The sequence below is a fragment of the Podarcis melisellensis genome (assembly GCF_964234715.1).
Source record: "Podarcis melisellensis genome assembly, chromosome: 7".
Classification (NCBI taxonomy): Eukaryota; Metazoa; Chordata; class Lepidosauria; order Squamata; family Lacertidae; genus Podarcis; species Podarcis melisellensis.
The window spans coordinates 28,348,857-28,369,679 of record NC_138539.1 but is presented as its reverse complement, the minus strand read 5'-3'; the positions used below and the strand labels follow the sequence as shown (position 1 = coordinate 28,369,679).

The following is a 20,823-nucleotide window of genomic DNA, read 5'->3' as shown; positions in this document are numbered from 1 at the left end:
CCCACCAGGCGAGGGATCCCCCTCCTTCCACCCAGCAGTGGGGCTTCACAGAAGCTGGTGTAAAGCTCTGTCACACTGCCAGGCGGAGGGGGGAGATTTCCCCCCTGCCTAGTAGCAAAGCTGGATGGCAGAACGCCTCCCCTCTTCCTGACTTGCTCAGGAGAGGAGGCATTTTGCAGAGCTTTGCTGCCAGTCCCTGTCTGACTTTAGAGGCTGGAAAAAGTAGTGGCAAAGCTGGATGGTGGAACAAGATGGGTCTCACCTGAGGCAGCTGCCTCACCCAGCCTCATAGGTGGTCCAGCTCTGTTTTATACTGCACAGTGGTACCTCGGGCTACAGACGCTTCAGGTTACATACGCTTCAGGTTACAGACTCCGCTAACCCAGAAATAGTACCTTGGGTTAAGAACTTTGCTTCAGGATGAGAACAGAGATCGCACGGCGGCAACGGGAGGCCCCATTAGCTAAAGTGGTGCTTCAGGTTAAGAACAGTTTCAGGTTAAGAACGGACCTCCAGAATGAATTAAATTCTTAACCCGAGGTACCACTGTACTTGCATGGAAAATTCCAAACACTTTGCAAAGGACATATGAGTCCTAAATGTGTCTTTTACATACATGGATGAACATAGAAATAGTGTCATTTGGGGGGAAGGGCTGAGAGGGAATATACTAACGTTCTAACTTACCCTTCGCTGAAGAAATATGAAAACATAGAAATAAAAATCTATAAGGCTATACCTTGAACTTCGGTTTTCGCCTTTATGAATAGATTGTACTGAGATACCTTTGTGTTGAAATATTATTTGTGTCATAGTTGGTACCTTTTGTTCTTTTTCTCTTCAGTGAAATCAGATGAGTTACAAACAATCAAGAAGGAATTAACTCAGATCAAAACAAAAATCGACTCTTTGCTAGGGAGGCTGGAGAAGATTGAGAAGCAGCAGAAGGCTGAAGCGGGTACGTGGAAATAATCTGTAGCTCTTGGCAGCTCATTAAAGGGTGAATTAATTCTGTGCAAAGCTGTGAATCATATCATCAATTCTATGGGAGAAGCAATTTTGGAAATACTGATGTGCTCACGTTTAGGACCAGAAAGAGGCTTTTTGAGTACAACCTTATAAGCCACTGAGCAACTAACAACTGTTTAAAGACTAGGTTTAGCTATTCTCTTGGCTGCATCCATACACCACTTTACCTGGGAGTAATCCCCACTGAATTCAGTGACACTTATTTCAGAGTAGATAGGCCAATCTTACAGGTCAATCATATGCATATGAGTGCACAGTCATTTCTTCATCTCCCCTCGGTCTGCATTCAGAAGGTTTTAGGTTCAATCCCAGGTATTTCCAATTAAGAGGATAAATAATAATAATAATAATAATAATAATAATAATAATAATAATAAACAACTTTATTTATACTCCACCCTCCCCAGCCAAGGCCAGGCTCAGGGCGGCTAACAACCAATAATAAAAACAAGTTGATTGAAATACAACTTAAAAAACAAGGTTAAATGCAACATTAAAACATTAAAATGCAGCCTCATCACAGGAGGGGAAAGGAAAAAAGAAAGACTCCAAGGCAAAGACCAGGCGGAACAACTCTGTCTTACAGGCCCTGCGGAAAGAAATCAGATCCTGCAGGGCCCTGGTCTCATGAGACAGAGCGTTCCACCAGGTGGACCTATAGGTACGAGGGTCCTAGCTGGCATTGGGAAAGATCACTGCAAAGCACTTGGGAGAGCCACAAGCAGGTAGAGTAGACAATAATGAATTAAATATTCCAATAATTGACAAATATTCCACCCTGTGAAATAAAGAGGCTGCAAACTGTTTTCTCCTTGACATGGTGCAATTCTGCTAATATTTACAAGAGTAAAGCAGTTTTTAAATTTTCTTAACCACTCTTCATGCAAAAATAGATTTCAGTTTGGTATATAAAGAAATGAAAATTTACATAAACCTTGATCTCTCCACTACTTAGTGCCGCTAGAGAAGGCCTCCATTGGCCCTCTGGTCAGGCCACAGCCACTACTAGAAAGGATGAGCACTTAAGCTATGCTGCCAAACACCTTAGGAAGAGCGTCTTCCCTGCTTCATGCCAGTGATGATCCAGTTCCAATGATCTCATTAGCACTGTGAGCAGAAAAGGGGAAAGAGGGAGAAGTGAAGGGCAGTAGAGCTTAAGAGCATTGATTCAGCCTCACCCCATCATTCTGCATGCCAGGTGCCTTGACATCACATACCACGCTGCTGCCTCTTCTGTTGCCCGGGTCACAGAAGCACCTTGCACTCAGAATATGCCATTTGGAGGGCCACAGGTACCCCATCTCTGGACTTGCTCTGCATAATTGCTGTAGATTAAAATAAAAACCTAGACCGTTCATTGCAAGGGACTCTGATTAGTGGTGAATTCGGAAATGTATGTATCCTTGCACAGTGCAATGGAAAATCTATTAATTGCATACCCTCTGACATGTCGCAGGAATCTTCTGTGCCACGTTCCCAGGTAAGTCACATGACCCACACAAGAGCATGGCACCCGAAAACAGGATGTCCCAATTTAATTGGGACAGTAGAGGGGCATGTTATTACACAAAACATTAACACAAATTATGCACAAGTTCGTATGTGTCAGGGTTTCTGGGAGAGAGGAGGAGATGACAGAGGAGACGGAGAGCGAGTGGGAGGAGGGGCAGAAGGATGAGGAAGAAGATGACGGAATTCTGAGGGAATCCACGAGTCTGAGCAGCGAGTCAGAGGATTCTCAAAAGGGGGTTACCTTAATCAAGCAAAGGGGAGGAGAAGGGAGAAGCGGAGAGGAGCCCAGTGGAAGACAGAGGAAGCAAGAGACGTCTCAGCCGGAACGGAGTAAAGGGGGTGGAGTCGTCAGCCTCTCGGAGGGAGCAGGATTAGGAGAGAACAGAGAGAGGGGGTTGGAGCAGGGTGTTCAGCCGGAAAGGGTGGAGAGCAGAGCAGGGGGTGGTGTAGCGGTCGAAAGAAAGGTCAGCAGCAACGTACGCGCGCCAAGTTCAAACGTAGAGGCGCGCGGAAGTGGAGAGAGCTCAGGGGAGGAGCCCGGCCCTAAAGCCAGAAAGAGGGGGGAAGAGGCGGCAGAGGATTCAGCCTCAGGCGAGTCACGGAGAGAGGGAACCCAGGGGGGCAGGAAGACCCTGCGGAAAAGAAAGGAGAGGAAGAGGTGGTCTAGAGCCAGGCTATTAAGTTGGTGCGGAAGAGGGGAGGAGTCAGAGGGGACTTCAGCGGTCTAACGTGGCAGACGTACGGCCACAATGCTAAACTGTATGAGAAGCAGAAATCTTCAATAAACTTTTCCTGTAAATAAGCTGCAACGGAGTGGGGTCTCTTGTGAGCTGGGACCAGTCCTGGGTGGCCGTGACAGTAAGTCCCCTCTCAGAAAGCAAAAATTTTTTTTTGCGAAGCTCACGAACGGGAGCAGCCATGAGCGCTGAGGAGCAGCTGGTTGCATTGCGGAATCAGGTTACCGCTCTCACATCGGCAGTCATTGCTTCGCAGAAGAAGAATGACGACTTGGAGAAGACGTGCCAGGATTTGCAGGCAAGGTGGGAGCGCGCGGACAAGGCGGGGGCCCCAGGATCCAGAGCGGAGGGCATTGCGCTTGGACGGAGGGGGGGTGCCCTAGTTCCGCATTTTAATGGCAACTTGCAAGACTATCCCAATTTCAGAGCGGACGTTGTATATGCACTGCACTTACTCCGTCACGATTTTAAAGATGAGGAGGAGAAAGTGGGGTTCATTGTTTCGCACCTGCATGGGGAGGCCAGGGCTTGGCTACGCAATTTGTGGCGCGAAGATGGACCGGCCCGTCGCGATTCAACTGCGTTCATCAAAGCGATGGATTCTTGTTTTCAATCCTCTGTGGATGTGGACATTGCGCGCCGTCAAATGCACGGGCTGAGGCAGGGGAAAGCGACTGTGCGCCAATACCACTCTAAGTTTTTTGCATTGCTCACCGCCTTAGATTGGCCAAAGGACAGTAAGCCGGTCAGAGATCTTTTTTGGGAGGGATTGAGCCCCCCCATCAAGGATGAGATCGCTAGGGGGGACAGACCCCAGACCCTAGAAGACGTGGTGCACCGGGCTTTAGCTATTGGAATTCGACATGAGGGGCGTCCGTGGCACGAGGAGGACGGGCCCCAAGCGCGTGCGCAAGCAAGGACTCTCCCTTTTGTGCACAGGGACTTCAGCCGTGCGCACCCCTCGCCAATGGGGAAGGACAGAGAGGAGCCAATGGAGATTGGTGGTGCTAGGGCTCAGAAGCCATCCCAGAGCCCTGTCCCTGGTGCAGCCAAAGCGAAGCCTCCTAGAGGAACCAGGAAGTGTTACATCTGTGACAGTGCGCACCATATGGCGAAAGAGTGCCCCCAGAGGCTCCAGAAGCACACTGCAGCGCTGGCAACTGTAACAGCAGAGGTGCAACCAGGGGAGCAGCTTCAGGGAAACGACAGTGCCTGGCTGGAAGCAGAGCTACTGGGGCTCAGCCAGGCGGATCTGTAGACAAGCCCCCAGCATCACTGCAGAGCGTGGACCCTTTGCCTCCCAAACCGGCAGTTCTGCTCACAGCAACACTCCAGTTGCCTGATGGGAGACTCCTCGAGGTTCCAATAACGATCGATTCGGGAAGCAACGCCGACTTCATGGGACTGCAGTTCGTTAAGCAGCACAACATGGCGCTCCTGCCTGCAACGACGCCTCTGAACGTGGTCACGGTGGACGGCAGGAAGTTGCTGGGGGGGCAAGTGGTGCAGCAAACCCCTCCCATGATGATGCAGATTGGCAACCATCGAGAACTTATTAGTTTCAATGTCACCCACTTATCGGACACACCCATCGTGTTAGGCATGAGTTGGCTGGAGAGGCACAGTCCCGCGGTTGCGTGGTACCAGAGGCAGATCAACTTTTGTTCATCGTATTGTGCTCAGCATTGCTTTCAGACCGATCAGGGAGGAGAAGCTGAGCAGCCATTGCATCTGGGTATGGTGCAAACAGTGCCTCACAAGTACCAGGAATTCTTGGAGGTTTTCTGTGAGAAGGAAGCTGACAAGTTGCCGCCTCATAGACCTTACGACTGCGCGATTGATTTAGTGCCAGGGGCGCAATTGCCTGCTGCCAAGCTGTACTCCATGTCGGAGGACGAAATGCAAGAGCTTCGGGAGTTCATAGACCATAACCTCAAGCGAGGTTTCATCCAGGAATCTAAAGCAGCGGGAGGCAGCCCTGTTTTCTTTGTGAAGAAGAAGGACACGCCCCAAAAAAGGCTTATAGTGGATTACAGGTTCATCAACAGCTTGACTAAGCCCAAAGCTTTCCCCATGCCCAAAATTGACGACCTTTTAGCGACCGTCAGGAGGGGCAAGATTTTCACCAAGCTGGACCTACGTGGAGCTTACAATCTCATCCGCATCCGGAAAGGAGATGAGTGGAAGACCGCCATGTTCACCCCTCTGGGCACATACGAATACAGAGTCATGCCTTTCGGCCTCCAAAATGGCAGCCACGTTTTTCAAGCATTTATGCACCACGTGCTAGCAGGTCTCCTCTACAAGAAGTGTGTCTGCTTTCTCGACGATATCCTGATTTTCTCGGAATCGCCGGAGGATCACGATAAGGACGTGAGGGAGGTCCTGCAGAGGCTGAAGGAACACAGGCTGTACGCCAAGTTGGAAAAGTGCCAGTTTGATGTCAGAGAGGTTGATTTCCTTGGCTACAAGTTGTCCGACGAGGGACTGGCCATGGACAGGGCTAAGGTTCAAGCGCTGTTGGACTGGAAAAGCCCTCGAAATCGGAAAGAGGTCCAGAGGTTCATCGGCTTTGCCAATTTTTACCGCAAGTTTATTAAAGGTTTTGCGAACGCGACGGCGGCGATCACTGACACCCTCAGTTCCAAGAAGAAGAAGTTCGTCTGGACCGAACAAGCGGAGCGGTCCTTCCGGACGCTTAAAGGTCTTTTCGCCTCCGAAGAGCAGCTGCTCCACGTGAATCCCGGCAGACCCATGCGGGTAGAGACCGATGCGTCAGATAGAGCGGTTGGGGCCGTTCTTTTGCAAGAGGATTCACAAGGCAACTGGCGACCGGGTGCGTTCTACTCCCGGAAGCTCAGCAAGACGGAGCGCAATTATACCATATGGGACAGGGAGTTGTTGGCCATTCATGCAGCTTTCAAAGCGTGGCGACACTTCTTAATAGGAGCCAAGCACACGGTGCAGGTCCGCACGGATCACAAGAACTTAGAGTATTGGCGGACGGCTAAGTTGCAGACCCAGCGACACATGCGCTGGGCGGAGTTCTTTGCGGACTTCGACTTCAAAATAGAATACATCCCAGGAGACTCCAATGTTATTGCAGACGCGCTGTCCCGAAAGCCGCAATACTTGGAGGAAGCAGCTCCAATCGCAGCAAAGCACATTTTCGCACCGCAGGCGTGGACGTGCGCTACCATCGCAGTCGACCTGGACGCGGTGCGACGCGCGTTGCAAAGGGATCAGTTTGCACAGTCTAAGATGGAGGAGCTACGCGGAGGGTCGCGACACAACGATGAGTTTCAATTACAAGATGGACTTTTGACTCGTAAGGGTGCCCTTTACGTGCCCACCGACGATATTCGAGCCAAGGTTTTGCAACAGTTGCATGACGCCCCTAGTGCAGGCCATTTCGGCAAAGAGAAGACGATGGAGTTGGTGGCTAGAGACTTTTGGTGGCCCCAGATGAGAGGAGAGGTGGCGGACTACGTCGCCAGGTGTGATATCTGCCAGAGGTCCAAACCAGTGCACCAGAAGCAGGCGGGATTGCTAGAACCGCTGGAGACACCGCAGCAACCGTGGGAGAGGGTAGCGTTGGACTTTGTTACAGACCTGCCCAGCTCCAGAGGTAAGACGGCGGTGTTAGTGGTGGTGGACTTGTTCACCAAGATGGCGCACTTCATCCCTTGTGCCAAGGTGGCGACGGCAGAACAGACCGCAAAGCTCTTCATCGATCACGTCTTCAGAGTGCATGGACTTCCGCAGTCCGTCTTGTCCGACAGGGGGCGCCAGTTTGTTTCCACTTTCTGGCGAAAGCTTCTGGGCATCTTGCACGTCAAAATCAACCTGACATCGGCGAGGCATCCACAAACCAACGGTCAAGCGGAGAGGGTCAACGCGATCATGCAGCAGTACCTGCGGTGCTACGCCAACCAGCGACCTGCGGCGTGGGTGGACTATCTGCCGATGGCTGAATTCGCCTACAACAACACGAAACACGCTTCCACCGGGGTGACGCCTTTCTTCGCGAACAATGGCCGTCATCCCAGAACCTTCCCGAGATTTGCGGCACCAGGAGGGGGGGGGCCTCAAGATGCAGACCAGTTTGCAGCGGAGTTGCAAGAGGTGCACGAGGAGCTGCGGAGACATTTGGAGCTGGCAAAACAGGCGTATAAGGTGCAGGCCGATAAGCACAGGAGGGCGGGAGAGGACATCCAGGTTGGGGACTGGGTGTGGTTAGCAGCCCACGCGATGCCGGCCAGGTCATTGGCCAAGAAGAAGTTAGGACACAGGCAGCTAGGGCCATATCAAGTTGAGGCTAAGATCAATCCGGTGGCTTTTCGTCTAGCCCTTCCGGAAGGTTCCAGGGTGCACCCGGTCTTTCATAGGTCGGTGCTCACTCCCTACAAAACCCCACACAGGTTTCAAGAGTCAGGAGCACCCCCAGAGCCACGTAGGAGGGCGCCTGAGAGGGGGGAATCGCCAAGACCAGAACCTCTTAACGAGGTCACAGAGATACTGGACTCGAGATGGGGGGAGGAGGGAGTTGAATATTTTCTCGCCAGGGAGGGCACACCAGCCGCTGCTAATAGTTGGGTGCCAGGCTACGAGTTAGACGAACCCCTTTTGAAAGAAGAGTTCCATGCACTTTTCCCACATAGACCCATGCCAGCTGAGTACTTTGATGACTGGCTTTTCACACCCACATTGTCTGATAGCACGTTCAGGGGTTTCTCTTCCCCCGAGGAAAGAACACCAGAATCAAGCCCGCCCAGGGGATCGTGCTCGGGGGTGGACACGGAAACCCCTTATTGGTGGGAGGAGCAGCCAGAGGAGGAATGGCGTAAGAGGTGGCTGATAGGTCCTTGGCGGGCAGCACCGGAGGAAGTAGCGATGGAAGCAGAGACTGAGAAGCATTTGGGGGAAGAACCCGACTTCGAATACACTTACACAGAACTGCCAGCGGAGAACATTGACGTAGACGACCTGTATCCTGAGCCTACCCCCGAAGAGCCGCAGTTTCCACAACCGGTCCCCGGCGAGCGGGAGGGGGGAAGGGGGGGCTTCGAGGGGGGGATGGATGTCAGGGTTTCTGGGAGAGAGGAGGAGATGACAGAGGAGACGGAGAGCGAGTGGGAGGAGGGGCAGAAGGATGAGGAAGAAGATGACGGAATTCTGAGGGAATCCACGAGTCTGAGCAGCGAGTCAGAGGATTCTCAAAAGGGGGTTACCTTAATCAAGCAAAGGGGAGGAGAAGGGAGAAGCGGAGAGGAGCCCAGTGGAAGACAGAGGAAGCAAGAGACGTCTCAGCCGGAACGGAGTAAAGGGGGTGGAGTCGTCAGCCTCTCGGAGGGAGCAGGATTAGGAGAGAACAGAGAGAGGGGGTTGGAGCAGGGTGTTCAGCCGGAAAGGGTGGAGAGCAGAGCAGGGGGTGGTGTAGCGGTCGAAAGAAAGGTCAGCAGCAACGTACGCGCGCCAAGTTCAAACGTAGAGGCGCGCGGAAGTGGAGAGAGCTCAGGGGAGGAGCCCGGCCCTAAAGCCAGAAAGAGGGGGGAAGAGGCGGCAGAGGATTCAGCCTCAGGCGAGTCACGGAGAGAGGGAACCCAGGGGGGCAGGAAGACCCTGCGGAAAAGAAAGGAGAGGAAGAGGTGGTCTAGAGCCAGGCTATTAAGTTGGTGCGGAAGAGGGGAGGAGTCAGAGGGGACTTCAGCGGTCTAACGTGGCAGACGTACGGCCACAATGCTAAACTGTATGAGAAGCAGAAATCTTCAATAAACTTTTCCTGTAAATAAGCTGCAACGGAGTGAGGTCTCTTGTGAGCTGGGACCAGTCCTGGGTGGCCGTGACAGTATGTTAAACATCATTAACATCAAAACACTGCAAAATAAAGCACTTTCCTTCTGGGATGGCAAATCCCATGAAGGAGGAGTCAGCATAAAAGCTATTAATATGCAAAGAGCCTCCACGAGAGCAGGAAAAAAATTACGGGTTTTTTTGTGTGAAAAAGACTTGTGAATTCATTTAAATACAAATCAGATCTTAGACTGTCATTCTGCACTGACTCATAGACAGCAGAATATAAAAAGATAGCTCAGAACATGTTAATTATGACTGAACTGACAGGTGAGCATACTTATTATTATTATTAATTATTATCAATATTAATTCATTAATCGCCTTCTACATAGTCGCCTCAGGGCAATGTACAAAAAAACAAAACAAAACAAAAAACCTAGATCCTTTTCAATACTGGTTATGCTACATGACTGGGTGGGAATTTGAACCCTGACCAGAGTGACTCTTTTGTGGGTTCTCGGTACAAGAGAGGGAGAGGGAGAGAGAATCTATCTATTCTGTATCATGACATTTAAATTCATAGATGGTATAATGCAACCATAGTACTTTTGGGTACCAGTGATTTAAATCATGTGCTGACTTTGACTTCAAAATCAGTGGGATTTAATCCTGCTTAAATGGCTTGATTGTGAACCGATAAGTTTGATATGTTTCTGTGAGTTGCAACTGATAAAATATAACAATACCAAATCCTTTTTATCTGCTAAAGGCTTACTTCTGGCCCTCCCTGAACAAAAACAATCAGCTGCATTGCAAAGGAGAACGACTTGAAAAGTGGCAGATTTTTAAGTGGCAGATATTTCAAACAATCTATTATAATAGGCAGAATATACAGCATGAGCTGCTTACATCCAACAGTGGGAAGCTTAAGCAAACATAGAAATGAAATACAGGGAAAGTTTTAATGATCTTTTATACACTATACTAAGGTCTGTCTCGCTTATCTTTATGCAAGTTATAAAGGGACAGAAAAGTAATGTGTTTATATTCAGATGCCTTATTTTGCTAATTAATTCTGTGTTTTAAAGCTGGCAAGCTTCACATAAGTCAACAGTGTGATGCAACAGCAAAAAAAGCTAATGCTATTTTAGTCTGCATCAACAGAAGAATAGTATCCAGATCAAGGGAAGAAATAATACTGCTCTATTCTGCTTTGATCAGACCACACCTGGACTACTGTGTCCCGTTCAGGGCACCACAAATTAAGGATATTGACAAGGTGGACTGTGTTTAGAGGATGAACAAGATGATCAAGGGTCTGGAAACCAAACCTTAGGAGGAGCAGTTGAAGGATCTAGGTATGTTGAGCCTACAAAAGAGGAGATTGAGAAGAGATATGATAGCCATCTTCAGATATCTCAAGGACTATCACATGGGTGATAGAGCAAGGTTGTGTTCTCCTGCTCTGGAGGCTAGGACCCAAGCCAATAGCTTCAAGTTACAAGAAAGGAGATTCTGACTAAACATCAGGAAGAGCTTTCTGACAGTATGAGCTGTTTGAGAGCGGAGCACACTCCCATGAGAGGTGGTAGACTCTCCTTGCTTGGAGGTTTTTAAACAGAGGTTGGATGGCCATCTGTCATGGATGCTTTAGTTGAGATACCCACATTGCAGGAAGTTGGACTAGATGACCCTAGGGATCCCTGTCAAGTCTACAATTGTATGATTCTATGTGGCAATGACTGATGACAAATATCAGAAGCAGTATGCATGTGAATACCAGTTTCTGGGGATCCCAACCAATTGAGTATTACTGCACTTGTGTCGTATGAGACATGTGAGATGACATATGAGAATATTGTGAGAATAAAAGTTTGGACTAGCTAGGCCTTTGGTCTGATCAGGCAGGCTTCTCTTCTATGGTCCCTCATTACATTTTCACATGCATCACTGCAACCATGACAGTATGAAATTTACTTTTAGAAAGATAGCTCAAATGCTCAGGAGACCAGTATCACTTTCATAAGCGTGTAATCTTGGTCATAAATATGAGTCTGAAACTAACCCTCCAACTTGCTCTCCTCTTCCAACTTCATCATTCGAAAAGCATCGTTTTAAACTCAGGAGGATTTCAGAAATAGTTTGTGATGGTGCATAGGGAACTTGTGTTCAAAGGCAAATATCCCTCTGGGCATGTATCAGCCTCTTAGCAAGCCAAAAGAAGATCTCTGAACCTGGGTAATATATCTGGTATCATTTGGGGATTCAGAGAATGTGTTCTGCTGTCTGTAACACAGTTCTATTTCTGGAAAAGGGGATCTTACTTAAGCTACATTTCCCCCCTTTTTCTTATAGAAACCCAAAAGAAACAAATAGAAGACTGTGCAGACTTGATCCAAGAGGAATGCATATCAGAGAACGCTGACAATTCCACAGAGGATCCTATAGAAGGAGGTTTAGATGCAGATGGAGATGGCGAAGATATGACTGATGGGATAGAGGAGGATTTTGACGAGGATGGAAGTAACGAGCTGGTAAGAAATTTTAAATAGTTGTATATGTAAGCTGAAAATTTCAAGAATGAATGTAGAAGAACAGCAAAACAAATGCTATTAAAAGCTGAGATGCTGTTTAGAGGTCCTTTGAAAAACTCTTAAGATGGTTATAATGGCAGGCAATGTTAGTTCTTTACATGAATTCCCATCTGTGATGTGGTGAGATACTTTTGGGTGGAGCAGTTTAAAGGGCACACAGTTCTTGAAGGCTATCAACCGAAAAACATAAAACATACCCTCTGCCAGTTTCATAATCACATTTACCAGTAGTAAACAGTTCTGGGGGTCTCTGTAGAACTCACCTTTGACTAATATGCTTAGGATAACAGCATTTCTCTTTGATTCACAGCCCAACTGGAATGTGGACCAATTTAGTTTTCGCTGAAAAGAATGGGATGAAATAAATTTATGGAGCTTGATCTTAACGTACGTTTACTCTTAAGTCTCCCTGCATTCCTTGAGGCTAACTCTCAAGGAAGCACGCGGCCTCTCAAGCTAGGAGGATGCAACCTAATTCTCACTTGCTTTGTGGCAAGATCGTTCTGCATGATAAAATACAGCACCCTTCACTCTCAGAGCTGTAATTGCACTAGCACTAGTCCAGCTTCAATGGCATGATGTTCCATCTCCGTGCAACGGAAAGGGATAGAAATAACCTTTTTGTGAGGATGACAGCCTCTTCTTTTAAAAAGCAGCAGCAACAGTAGTAGATCTACTCTGCTCTATTAGAGCAAGGAAAGCATAGCCTGGAAAGAACTCTCTTTTTTAAATATTTAATTTGAAGGACAAGCCTTGATTGTTCTTTCCTGTTTGGGATGGAAAACACAAGCAGGGCTATGTATTTTTTCATCATTGTTTCATGGACTCCTTTAATTTTTTAACCCAAAAGGAAGTTATTTTGGGGCTGTGCACCTTGCCTCTCCAGCTCAGCCACACGGAAGCAGTTTTCAGCAGCAAGCCTGTCCTCCCTGCAGCAAGGTTACTTCCATCCCTTTTAAAGTGTGTGGACAAAATCCTGCTCTTGACATTTCAATTGGGGTTTTTTGGAGAAACTTTAGGTCTGCAGCAGAAAGAGACCTATTTCCAGCCTGAGGCAAAGCTATATTCCCACCAGGTAGGGGTGGGAGGGACTCTCAGTTTTTATTCTCTCAGTTTCTCCTTTTTGCAATCTTTAATTGCATTCTTCACATTTCTGTAGCAATTTGCAATTTTAGAGTTAATTTCTCCTAATAAACATATTTTTAATGCAGTTTTTAATACACATGTTTTGCAAGCAATTTTCCCGAATATGTTCCGTGTTTTTATCTTGTATTTTTATGCTGTGATCTTCGGATGAAGGGCAGTATACATATTTAATTAATATAACAAATATGATACAGTGCATTACTGTGTGTTATTTTCATAAATAAATGTCTCTATGCATTTCCCTGTATATATTCATTTTTGTAAACATTGGTTGGAGAACTGCACTGCAAAGTTCGGATAGGTGTGAATTTTGTAGGGTGCCTGTGTTTTCTTTTTCATATTGCTTCAGAAAGTATGGATTTGATAGATTTGGCTTTAAATGCAAACTGAATTGAATTCCTTCCCCTCCCACCCCATCCCTACCTGTAGGGTATAATAATAATAATAATTTATTATTTATACCCCGCCCATCTGGCTGGGTTTCCCCAGCCACTCTTGGCGGCTTCCAACTGAATATTAAAAACAATACAGTATATTCAATCCTTGAAGCGCCTATTGGGTGGTGATGGAAAATAGACCCACTCAGGACCATAGTTCAGTAGTTCAGGATCTGCTTTGCTGATCAAAGTGGCTGGGGCTATCCAGTCAGATGGATGGGGTACAAATAATATGATTATGATGATGCAGAAAGCCCTAAGTTCAATCCCTGGCAGCTTGGACTGGGAAATAATTCTGTCAGAAAACAAATGGCTGGACTTTTCCTGTTCTTCCAGTCAATGCAGTGGAATATTTTAAAAGACATTTAGTTTAACGGACATTCTTTGCATGTTCCGTGAATGCACAGAAAGTTTGTGATCAACTCCTAGCTTGCTAGTAGCTTACTCCACACAGATTGCACCATATTGTAGGCACAAGCTCTGAAACTTGTTGGAAGACATAGTGTCTCTCATGTGGTGGCTTCAGAGCCAGCTTTTAGCACCCAGTACCCATGTGTCCTAGCAGGACCCACCACTGATGCTTGGTCTTGGACCTGCTTTGAAAAATGCTTCCAGCCAGACACCCTGAGCAGCAGCAGGTGGCTGGATCTTGTTGCCATTTTCATTTCCACTGTATGTCTAACATAGCATTTATCAGGGCTGTGTGAGAAATTAATTTGATTGCTAAAACCTGCCACCCGGTATGGCTTGGAGTGCTGCTGCCTACCACTGCTAGAGAAGCCCACCAGGGTCCCAGTGACTGAGGAGACCACCAAAGAGAACTTCCCTCCAAGCCCCTCAGTGCCAAAGCTGTCAAACTCTGGTAAATAAATTCAGAGCACAGTTTGCCAACCAAGCATCTGCAGACACAAGTGCACCAACAATATGAAGGATATCAATAGAATTCGCCTCAGAAATTCACAATGCAGAAGAAGGGGAGCCATGCCTGCGGTGTTATGTAGTGTAGTTCACCCTGGGCCAACAGGGGGATACTGTATATAGTTTTCACTCAGGTCTGTAGATAGTTTTCACTCAGGTCCGCATCAGTTATTTTAGGCGGGAACTCTGGGCTGTTGTTGTTACAATGTTGACAGCCGGCTGCCTATAAAAGCAGGCCGGCTGAGCTGTTTGCAGTCAGTTCTATTCCAGCTTACAAAATAAAGAGCTACTTGAAGAAATCGCTGTGCCGGCTGCTATGTCAACCCACTACTTAATACTGGCGACGAAGGTGGGATGGATGGGCATCAGAGCACAGCCAGATGCGGCCAGCCTCTGAACTGAGCTGAATCACTGAGCTGAATCACAGAGCGAAATCACTGAGCGAAATCACTGGGCAGAACCAATTCAGAGGTGACTGTTCTGGCTAGAGCACCGTGTTCCATCCATCGCCCTTCACGCCGGCATCGGAATCATGGCTTCACTTGTGCCTCTACTGCCGTTTGCGCCAGCCTCTGAATCATGGGACTCCTACCTCGCTCGGTTCGACTGCTACCTCCAAGCCAACGAGCTGACAGCAGTATCAAAGGATCGGAAGCGGGGCCTATTCCTCAGCCTCTGTGGGCCTGAGGTGTTTGAGACGGCCCGAGCATTGGTTGCGCCTGAAGCAGTCCAGGCAACACCATGGGACACGATCCAAGAGAAGCTCCGCAACCACTACGCACCAAAGCCGTCCAAGATTGCTGCCCGCCATGCGTTCTACCACCGGAACCAGGCAGAGGGGGAGTCAATCAACAACTACACCACCGCCCTGCGCCAAGCTGCAATGCACTGTGAGTTCCGAGACTTAGACGATGCCCTGATGGATCGAATCGTCTGTGGGGTCCGGGACATCCATCTGCAACGGCGTCTCCTAGCCAAGCCAGACCTCACGCTACAGAAAGCCATTGAGGAGGCTGTGGCCTCAGAAGCTGCTGAACGCTCCGCCCAGGAGATCCGCAAGTCCAGCAGCCCGCGTCTTGCTAGGGAGCCAGTTCCGGTGCATCATGAAGAGGCCAGCAGTGATGAGGCATCCTCCAGTGAAGACGATGACGTGCACCAGACAAAGCGGGAGCGCAGGAAGTTTCAACAGAAGTCCAAGGGCCAACCGGAATGTGCCGGCTGCGGAGGCAACCATTCCCGTGCCAAGTGTCGATTCAGAGACGCCATCTGTAGGAAGTGTTCCAGAAGGGGCCACATCGCTAAGGTCTGCCGATCGGCTCCGTCTGACACCCCCCCTTCATCGACTCGCAAGTCCAAGTCTTCACTCCAGTCTGCCAAGGAAAGTTGTTTCGCTCTCACCAACTGCCGCTGCCCGTCTGGAACCACGATTGGCCAAACCAACTCACCTACGCGACGCAAGCTGAACGTCACAGTGCTCATTGAAGGAGCTCCATGTGACATGGAGATCGACACCGGGTCTGCCCTGTCCATCGTGTCATGGAGCACCATCAAAAGACTGGTACCCAGAGTGTCCAAAAGGCAACTCGACTCTCACCGCGTACACCTGAGAGACTACCAGGGAAACGACATTCCCGTGGTAGGCATTGGCCGGTTCCGGATCGCCTTCAAGGATTTTTCGGGCCTGCTCCGGTTGGTGGTGGTCGAAGGTCAGCGGCCAAGCCTCCTAGGGCTAGACTGGTTTGATGCCCTCGGCCTGGAAGTCACCGGCATCAACTGCATCTCTAACGCAGAGACTGAGGGTCTGGTCAAAGACTTTGCCGAGGTTTTTGACGGCACCTTGGGGCAATATACAGGTACGCCCATCTCCTTTAGCCTTGATCCACAAGTCGCCCCCATCAAGCTAAAGCCACGCCGGGTTCCCTTTGCTCTCAAGGCTAAGGTGGACGAACAACTGGACAAACTGATCGCCCAAGGAGTTTTGGAGCCGGTTGACCACGCCAAGTGGGAAACCCCCATCGTCACGCCTGTCAAGCCAGATGGGTCGGTGAGAATCTGCGCTGACTACAAGTGCACGATCAACAAGGCACTTCAGCAGCACGCTTATCCGGTTCCTGTTGTCCAACACCTGCTGCATTCCCTGGGTGAGGGTAAGGTCTTCGCTAAGCTGGACCTTGCCCAAGCATATCAACAACTGCCAGTCGATGATGCCACTGCTGAAGCCCAGACGATCGTCACCCACCGGGGGGCATTCCGTTGCCGCCGGTTGCAGTTCGGGGTGAGTGTGGCTCCTGGCATTTTCCAAAGCCTTATGGAGCGTCTCCTGCAAGGGCTTCCAGGCGTGGTACCATATTTTGATGACGTCTTGGTGTCTGCAGACTCACACCAGCAGCTGTTCGAGCGCCTCCGTGCCGTGCTGACCAGGTTCCAAGAGGCCGGGCTCAAGGTAAAGAGGGAGAAGTGCCAGATCGCCGTTCCACAGGTAGAGTTCCTGGGCTATCTTATCGATGCCTCCGGCCTTCACCCAACCACATCCAAGATCCGCGCTATCCAGCAGGCCCCCACCCCAAAGAACAAAACGGAGTTGCAGGCATTCCTGGGGCTGCTGAACTTTTATAACATGTTCCTGCCCCACAAAGCCACAGTGGCTGAGCCTCTTCACCGACTCCTTAGTACTAAGACGCCTTGGGCCTGGGGTCATCGGGAGACGGCGGCCTTCAACGCGGTCAAGGCTCTCCTTTCTTCAGACAGTGTGCTGGTACAGTACAGTGAATCCAGGCCGCTGGTCCTTGCCTGCGACGCCTCACCTTTTGGCATCGGTGCTGTCCTTAGTCACCGTTTTCCAGATGGAAGAGAAGCACCGCTCGCCTACTTTTCCAGGACACTTTCTCCGACGGAACGGAATTACAGCCAGCTCGACAAGGAGGCATTGGCACTTGTGGCTGGAGTGAAGAGGTTCCATGAATACCTCTATGGCAGGACTTTTGACCTCATCACTGACCACAAGCCACTCTTGGGCCTCCTCGCCGGTGATCGTCCAACTCCACCGGTCCTCTCGCCACGCATGCTGCGATGGACTGTTTTCCTGGCTGCCTACCACTACCGGCTCATCCATCGCCCGGGGAAATCGATGGGCCATGCCGATGCCCTCAGCCGTTGCCCTCTTCCAGCATTTGTGGAAGACCTGGCTCCAGCTTCATCGCTCCTTCTGATTGAGGATCTTCCGGCAGCGCCTGTATCAGCTGCCACTGTGGCCTCCGCGTCTGCCCAGGATCGCACCATCAGCCGGGTGCTCAACTGGGTGTGGAGGGGGTGGCCACAAGGGCCTTTTGCATCGGAGTTCCAGCCCTTCGCAACCAGACAACATGAACTCTCAGCTCATCGCGGCTGTCTGCTGTGGGGAGACCGCGTCGTGATTCCCCAGGGACTCCGTCAGCGCGTCCTGGAGGCTCTGCACGTTGGCCACCCGGGAATTGTCAAAATGAAGGCGTTGGCTCGGTGTTACGTCTGGTGGCCTAATATGGACGATGCCATCACTGCCTGGGTGTCCGCCTGTCAAGCGTGCCAAGAGTCAAGGCCTGCACCACCGGCAGCTAAGGGACACACCTGGGAGACGCCAAAGGCACCCTGGTCGAGGGTGCACATCGATCTGGCTGGCCCCTTTCACGGCCGGACCTTTATGGTAGTGGTGGATGCCTATTCCAAATGGCTGGAGGTCGCCCTGATGCCCTCCACCACTACCGAAGCTGTCATCCGGGTGCTGCGAGGCCTGTTTGCAACACATGGGTGTCCTGATGTCCTTGTCTCTGACAACGGACCGCAGTTCACGTCAGGCACGTTTGAGCGGTATCTTTTGGGACTGGGCATCCGCCATGCCCTAACGGCACCCTTTCATCCATCCAGCAACGGGCAAGCGGAAAGAATGGTGCGCTCGGCAAAAGAGGCACTGGCGCGCCTGGACCGGGGAGACTGGCATGAGCGGGTCGCCGAATACTTGTTCGTGCAACACATCACCCCTCATGCGGCCACAGGGAGGAGTCCTGCTGAACTGCTTATGGGCCGCCGCCTCAGGTCACCGCTTGACCGGCTACACCCGGACTTTGCCGTGGCTGAACCCCCAGGCTGTGCCAACGCGCCACGGTCATTTGTCCCAGGAAACCAGGTCTTTGCCCGGAACTATGTGGGGGACATTCCTTGGGTGCCAGCCACAGTAGTGGGAGTCACTGGACCTCGCTCGTACCAGGTGGCACTCGAAGACGGACGCTTGTGGCGACGGCACATAGACCAGCTTAGGCACAGGGTTGGGGACTTGGACACTACCGAGGTGCCCCCAACTGCGCTTGCGGCTCCAGAAGAGACACGTACAGATGGCGAGGCCCCACCTACACCTCCCTCGCAAACTGCCAGCGTGGAGCCGAACCAAGCCGCTTCAGAACAGACTCAGACCACTCCACTTATGGAGGCTCCACCCACAGCAGCGGATCCAGGGGAGTTGGTTCCAACGCCACCTAGGGTCGCACCACAGCCTCAGCGAGAACTGTGTGGCCCTCCGGACTTGGCTACCAGTCCCCGGCGGTCTGGCAGAGTTTCCAAGCGCCCAACTTATTTAAAGGACTATGTTGTTGGACATGTATCACTGTTGGTCTAAGTATGGGAAATGTAACCGATATGCTTTTGTGCCTAATTGAACCAATACGCGTAGTGCTGTATATAAGGAAACCATTACGATTGTAACTAACGCCTTATCTCGGTGGGGAGGGGTGTTATGTAGTGTAGTTCACCCTGGGCCAACAGGGGGATACTGTATATAGTTTTCACTCAGGTCCGCATCAGTTATTTTAGGCGGGAACTCTGGGCTGTTGTTACAATGTTGACAGCCGGCTGCCTATAAAAGCAGGCCGGCTGAGCTGTTTGCAGTCAGTTCTATTCCAGCTTACAAAATAAAGAGCTACTTGAAGAAATCGCTGTGCCGGCTGCTATGTCAACCCACTACTTAATACGCACTATTTTGTATTTCTGTCCCCTTTTCTCCTGTTTCAGATTGGTAGTCATTTTGTGTTGTGCCACACACCCCATGGCAGCCATTTTGTGATTGCTACCCATATAGCTGTCTCAGTCCTGTCCTACAATGAAATGAACCAAAACAAGCTGGAATTCAAGGGCTTGTCTCCTTATGTGCGAAAGTGAGGTCTGAATAGTACATATGCTGTGTGAATAAAGCATATAAATTTAGGATGGTGGTAGTTCCTAAATTATAGGTATTTTAGCCCTGCTGTTCAAAAGGAAAACTTTGCAGTAGACACAACAGCTGGAAGTTGTTGCTTGCAATGAGCGCTCTTCAAGTTGTAACAAAGGCAGCGCTCCTAACAGTTTATTGATTTAGAAACTGATTTCAATCCCATTCATCATCCTTTCCCGTTATTTCTGTGAAATAGATAGTGCCTTTCAGTTGTCAGTGTGTGTCATCTTGAATCATAGCAAATAATTATTGTCCTCTATTAAAAACAAAATGACATCTGATAAATTACGTACTCGGCAGCATCAGGGTACTTTTGTTCCCAGAAAAGAAAAGATATTTCTAATGAAGAGGAAAGTGAAATAGATAACATACACAGTGACATTACACTTGACAGTTACAAGATATCGCTGTATGAGCAAAAGAAAAGAAATAAGATGTTTTCTGCAGAATATATTATAAATCGGGATCTTCCTAACAGAAAGCATGGTGCTTTGGATAAGATGTGAGTTTGTCCAGATGTTTCAGGTGCAATACTTTGTATATTTCTTTGGGTATTATATGTTGTATATTCTAGTCACCCATGCCACATTACCAACCCTGTAGATAGTGCCTACTGAAATGGAGTGAAAGCACAAAAACATTCAAGAACCAATCTGTGCAGACTGGGCGAGCTATGTTTTAAGAAGGGAAAACCTGATTCTTGGAAAAACTCTCACATCAGGGGGAAAGTTTTTAACTAGAAGTTTTCTTTAAAGGTTTGGGCTGTTTTTTTAATTGGGAAAATATTGTAACATGTAACCCTCCCTGCCAGGACACTCTGAAGTGATACAATCCCAGTGGAGCTCCATTGCATAATTATTCTAAATTTGTAGGCTGGCTCTGGCTCAAGTTTCTCACCTGTGTTTCAAATTTACCAATTAATTTTTTGCTGAGGGTTTGCAATATCTCCTTTGCAGCACTAAGGGAAGATGGGCTTGTGTTTTATGTGCTCCAATTACTTTGGGTCCAACTTCTGTACTTATATATTTTAACTTTTTGAGAGATTCTTTAAAAAAAAAATTGCACTCATTGAAAGAAGTCACCATTCAATTGTGGCCTGAATTTCTCTTCACTTCCAAGATGTTTTCCTTAGACAAAACTGACTCTGAATAACCATGACTAAAGGAAAAACTGTTGCAAAAGTTGGAACACGATTCAATGGCAAATGGTTCGCCAATGCTGTGCCTTTTCTTCCTTTGCTTTTATCTTTTAAATTTAAACCCAGTCCTCATTCAGGGACTTTACTACCTCAGTTTACTTCCAAATACATGCAGAAGACCTCAAGTTTATTCTTCAGCATCTTCAGAGAAGGCTAGAAATTTCCCTTGCCTGAAACCCTGGAGAGCCCCTGCCAGTTGTGTAGGCAGTACTGGGCTAGA

At 49.1% G+C, this 20,823-nt stretch overlaps 1 protein-coding gene across 4 annotated transcripts in view; it reads left to right on the top strand.

Annotated features, from left to right (window-relative positions):
* RALYL (RALY RNA binding protein like) overlaps window positions 1-20,823 on the top strand; it is a 264,584-nt gene that overhangs the window by 236,617 nt on the left and 7,144 nt on the right. For all 4 annotated transcript variants that reach the window (XM_081919856.1, XM_081919857.1, XM_081919858.1 and 1 more), the window contains 2 exons: window positions 845-958; window positions 11,430-11,608. In XM_081919856.1, coding sequence (XP_081775982.1) covers window positions 845-958; window positions 11,430-11,608 — 293 coding nt within the window. The remainder of the gene's footprint in view (window positions 1-844; window positions 959-11,429; window positions 11,609-20,823) is intronic.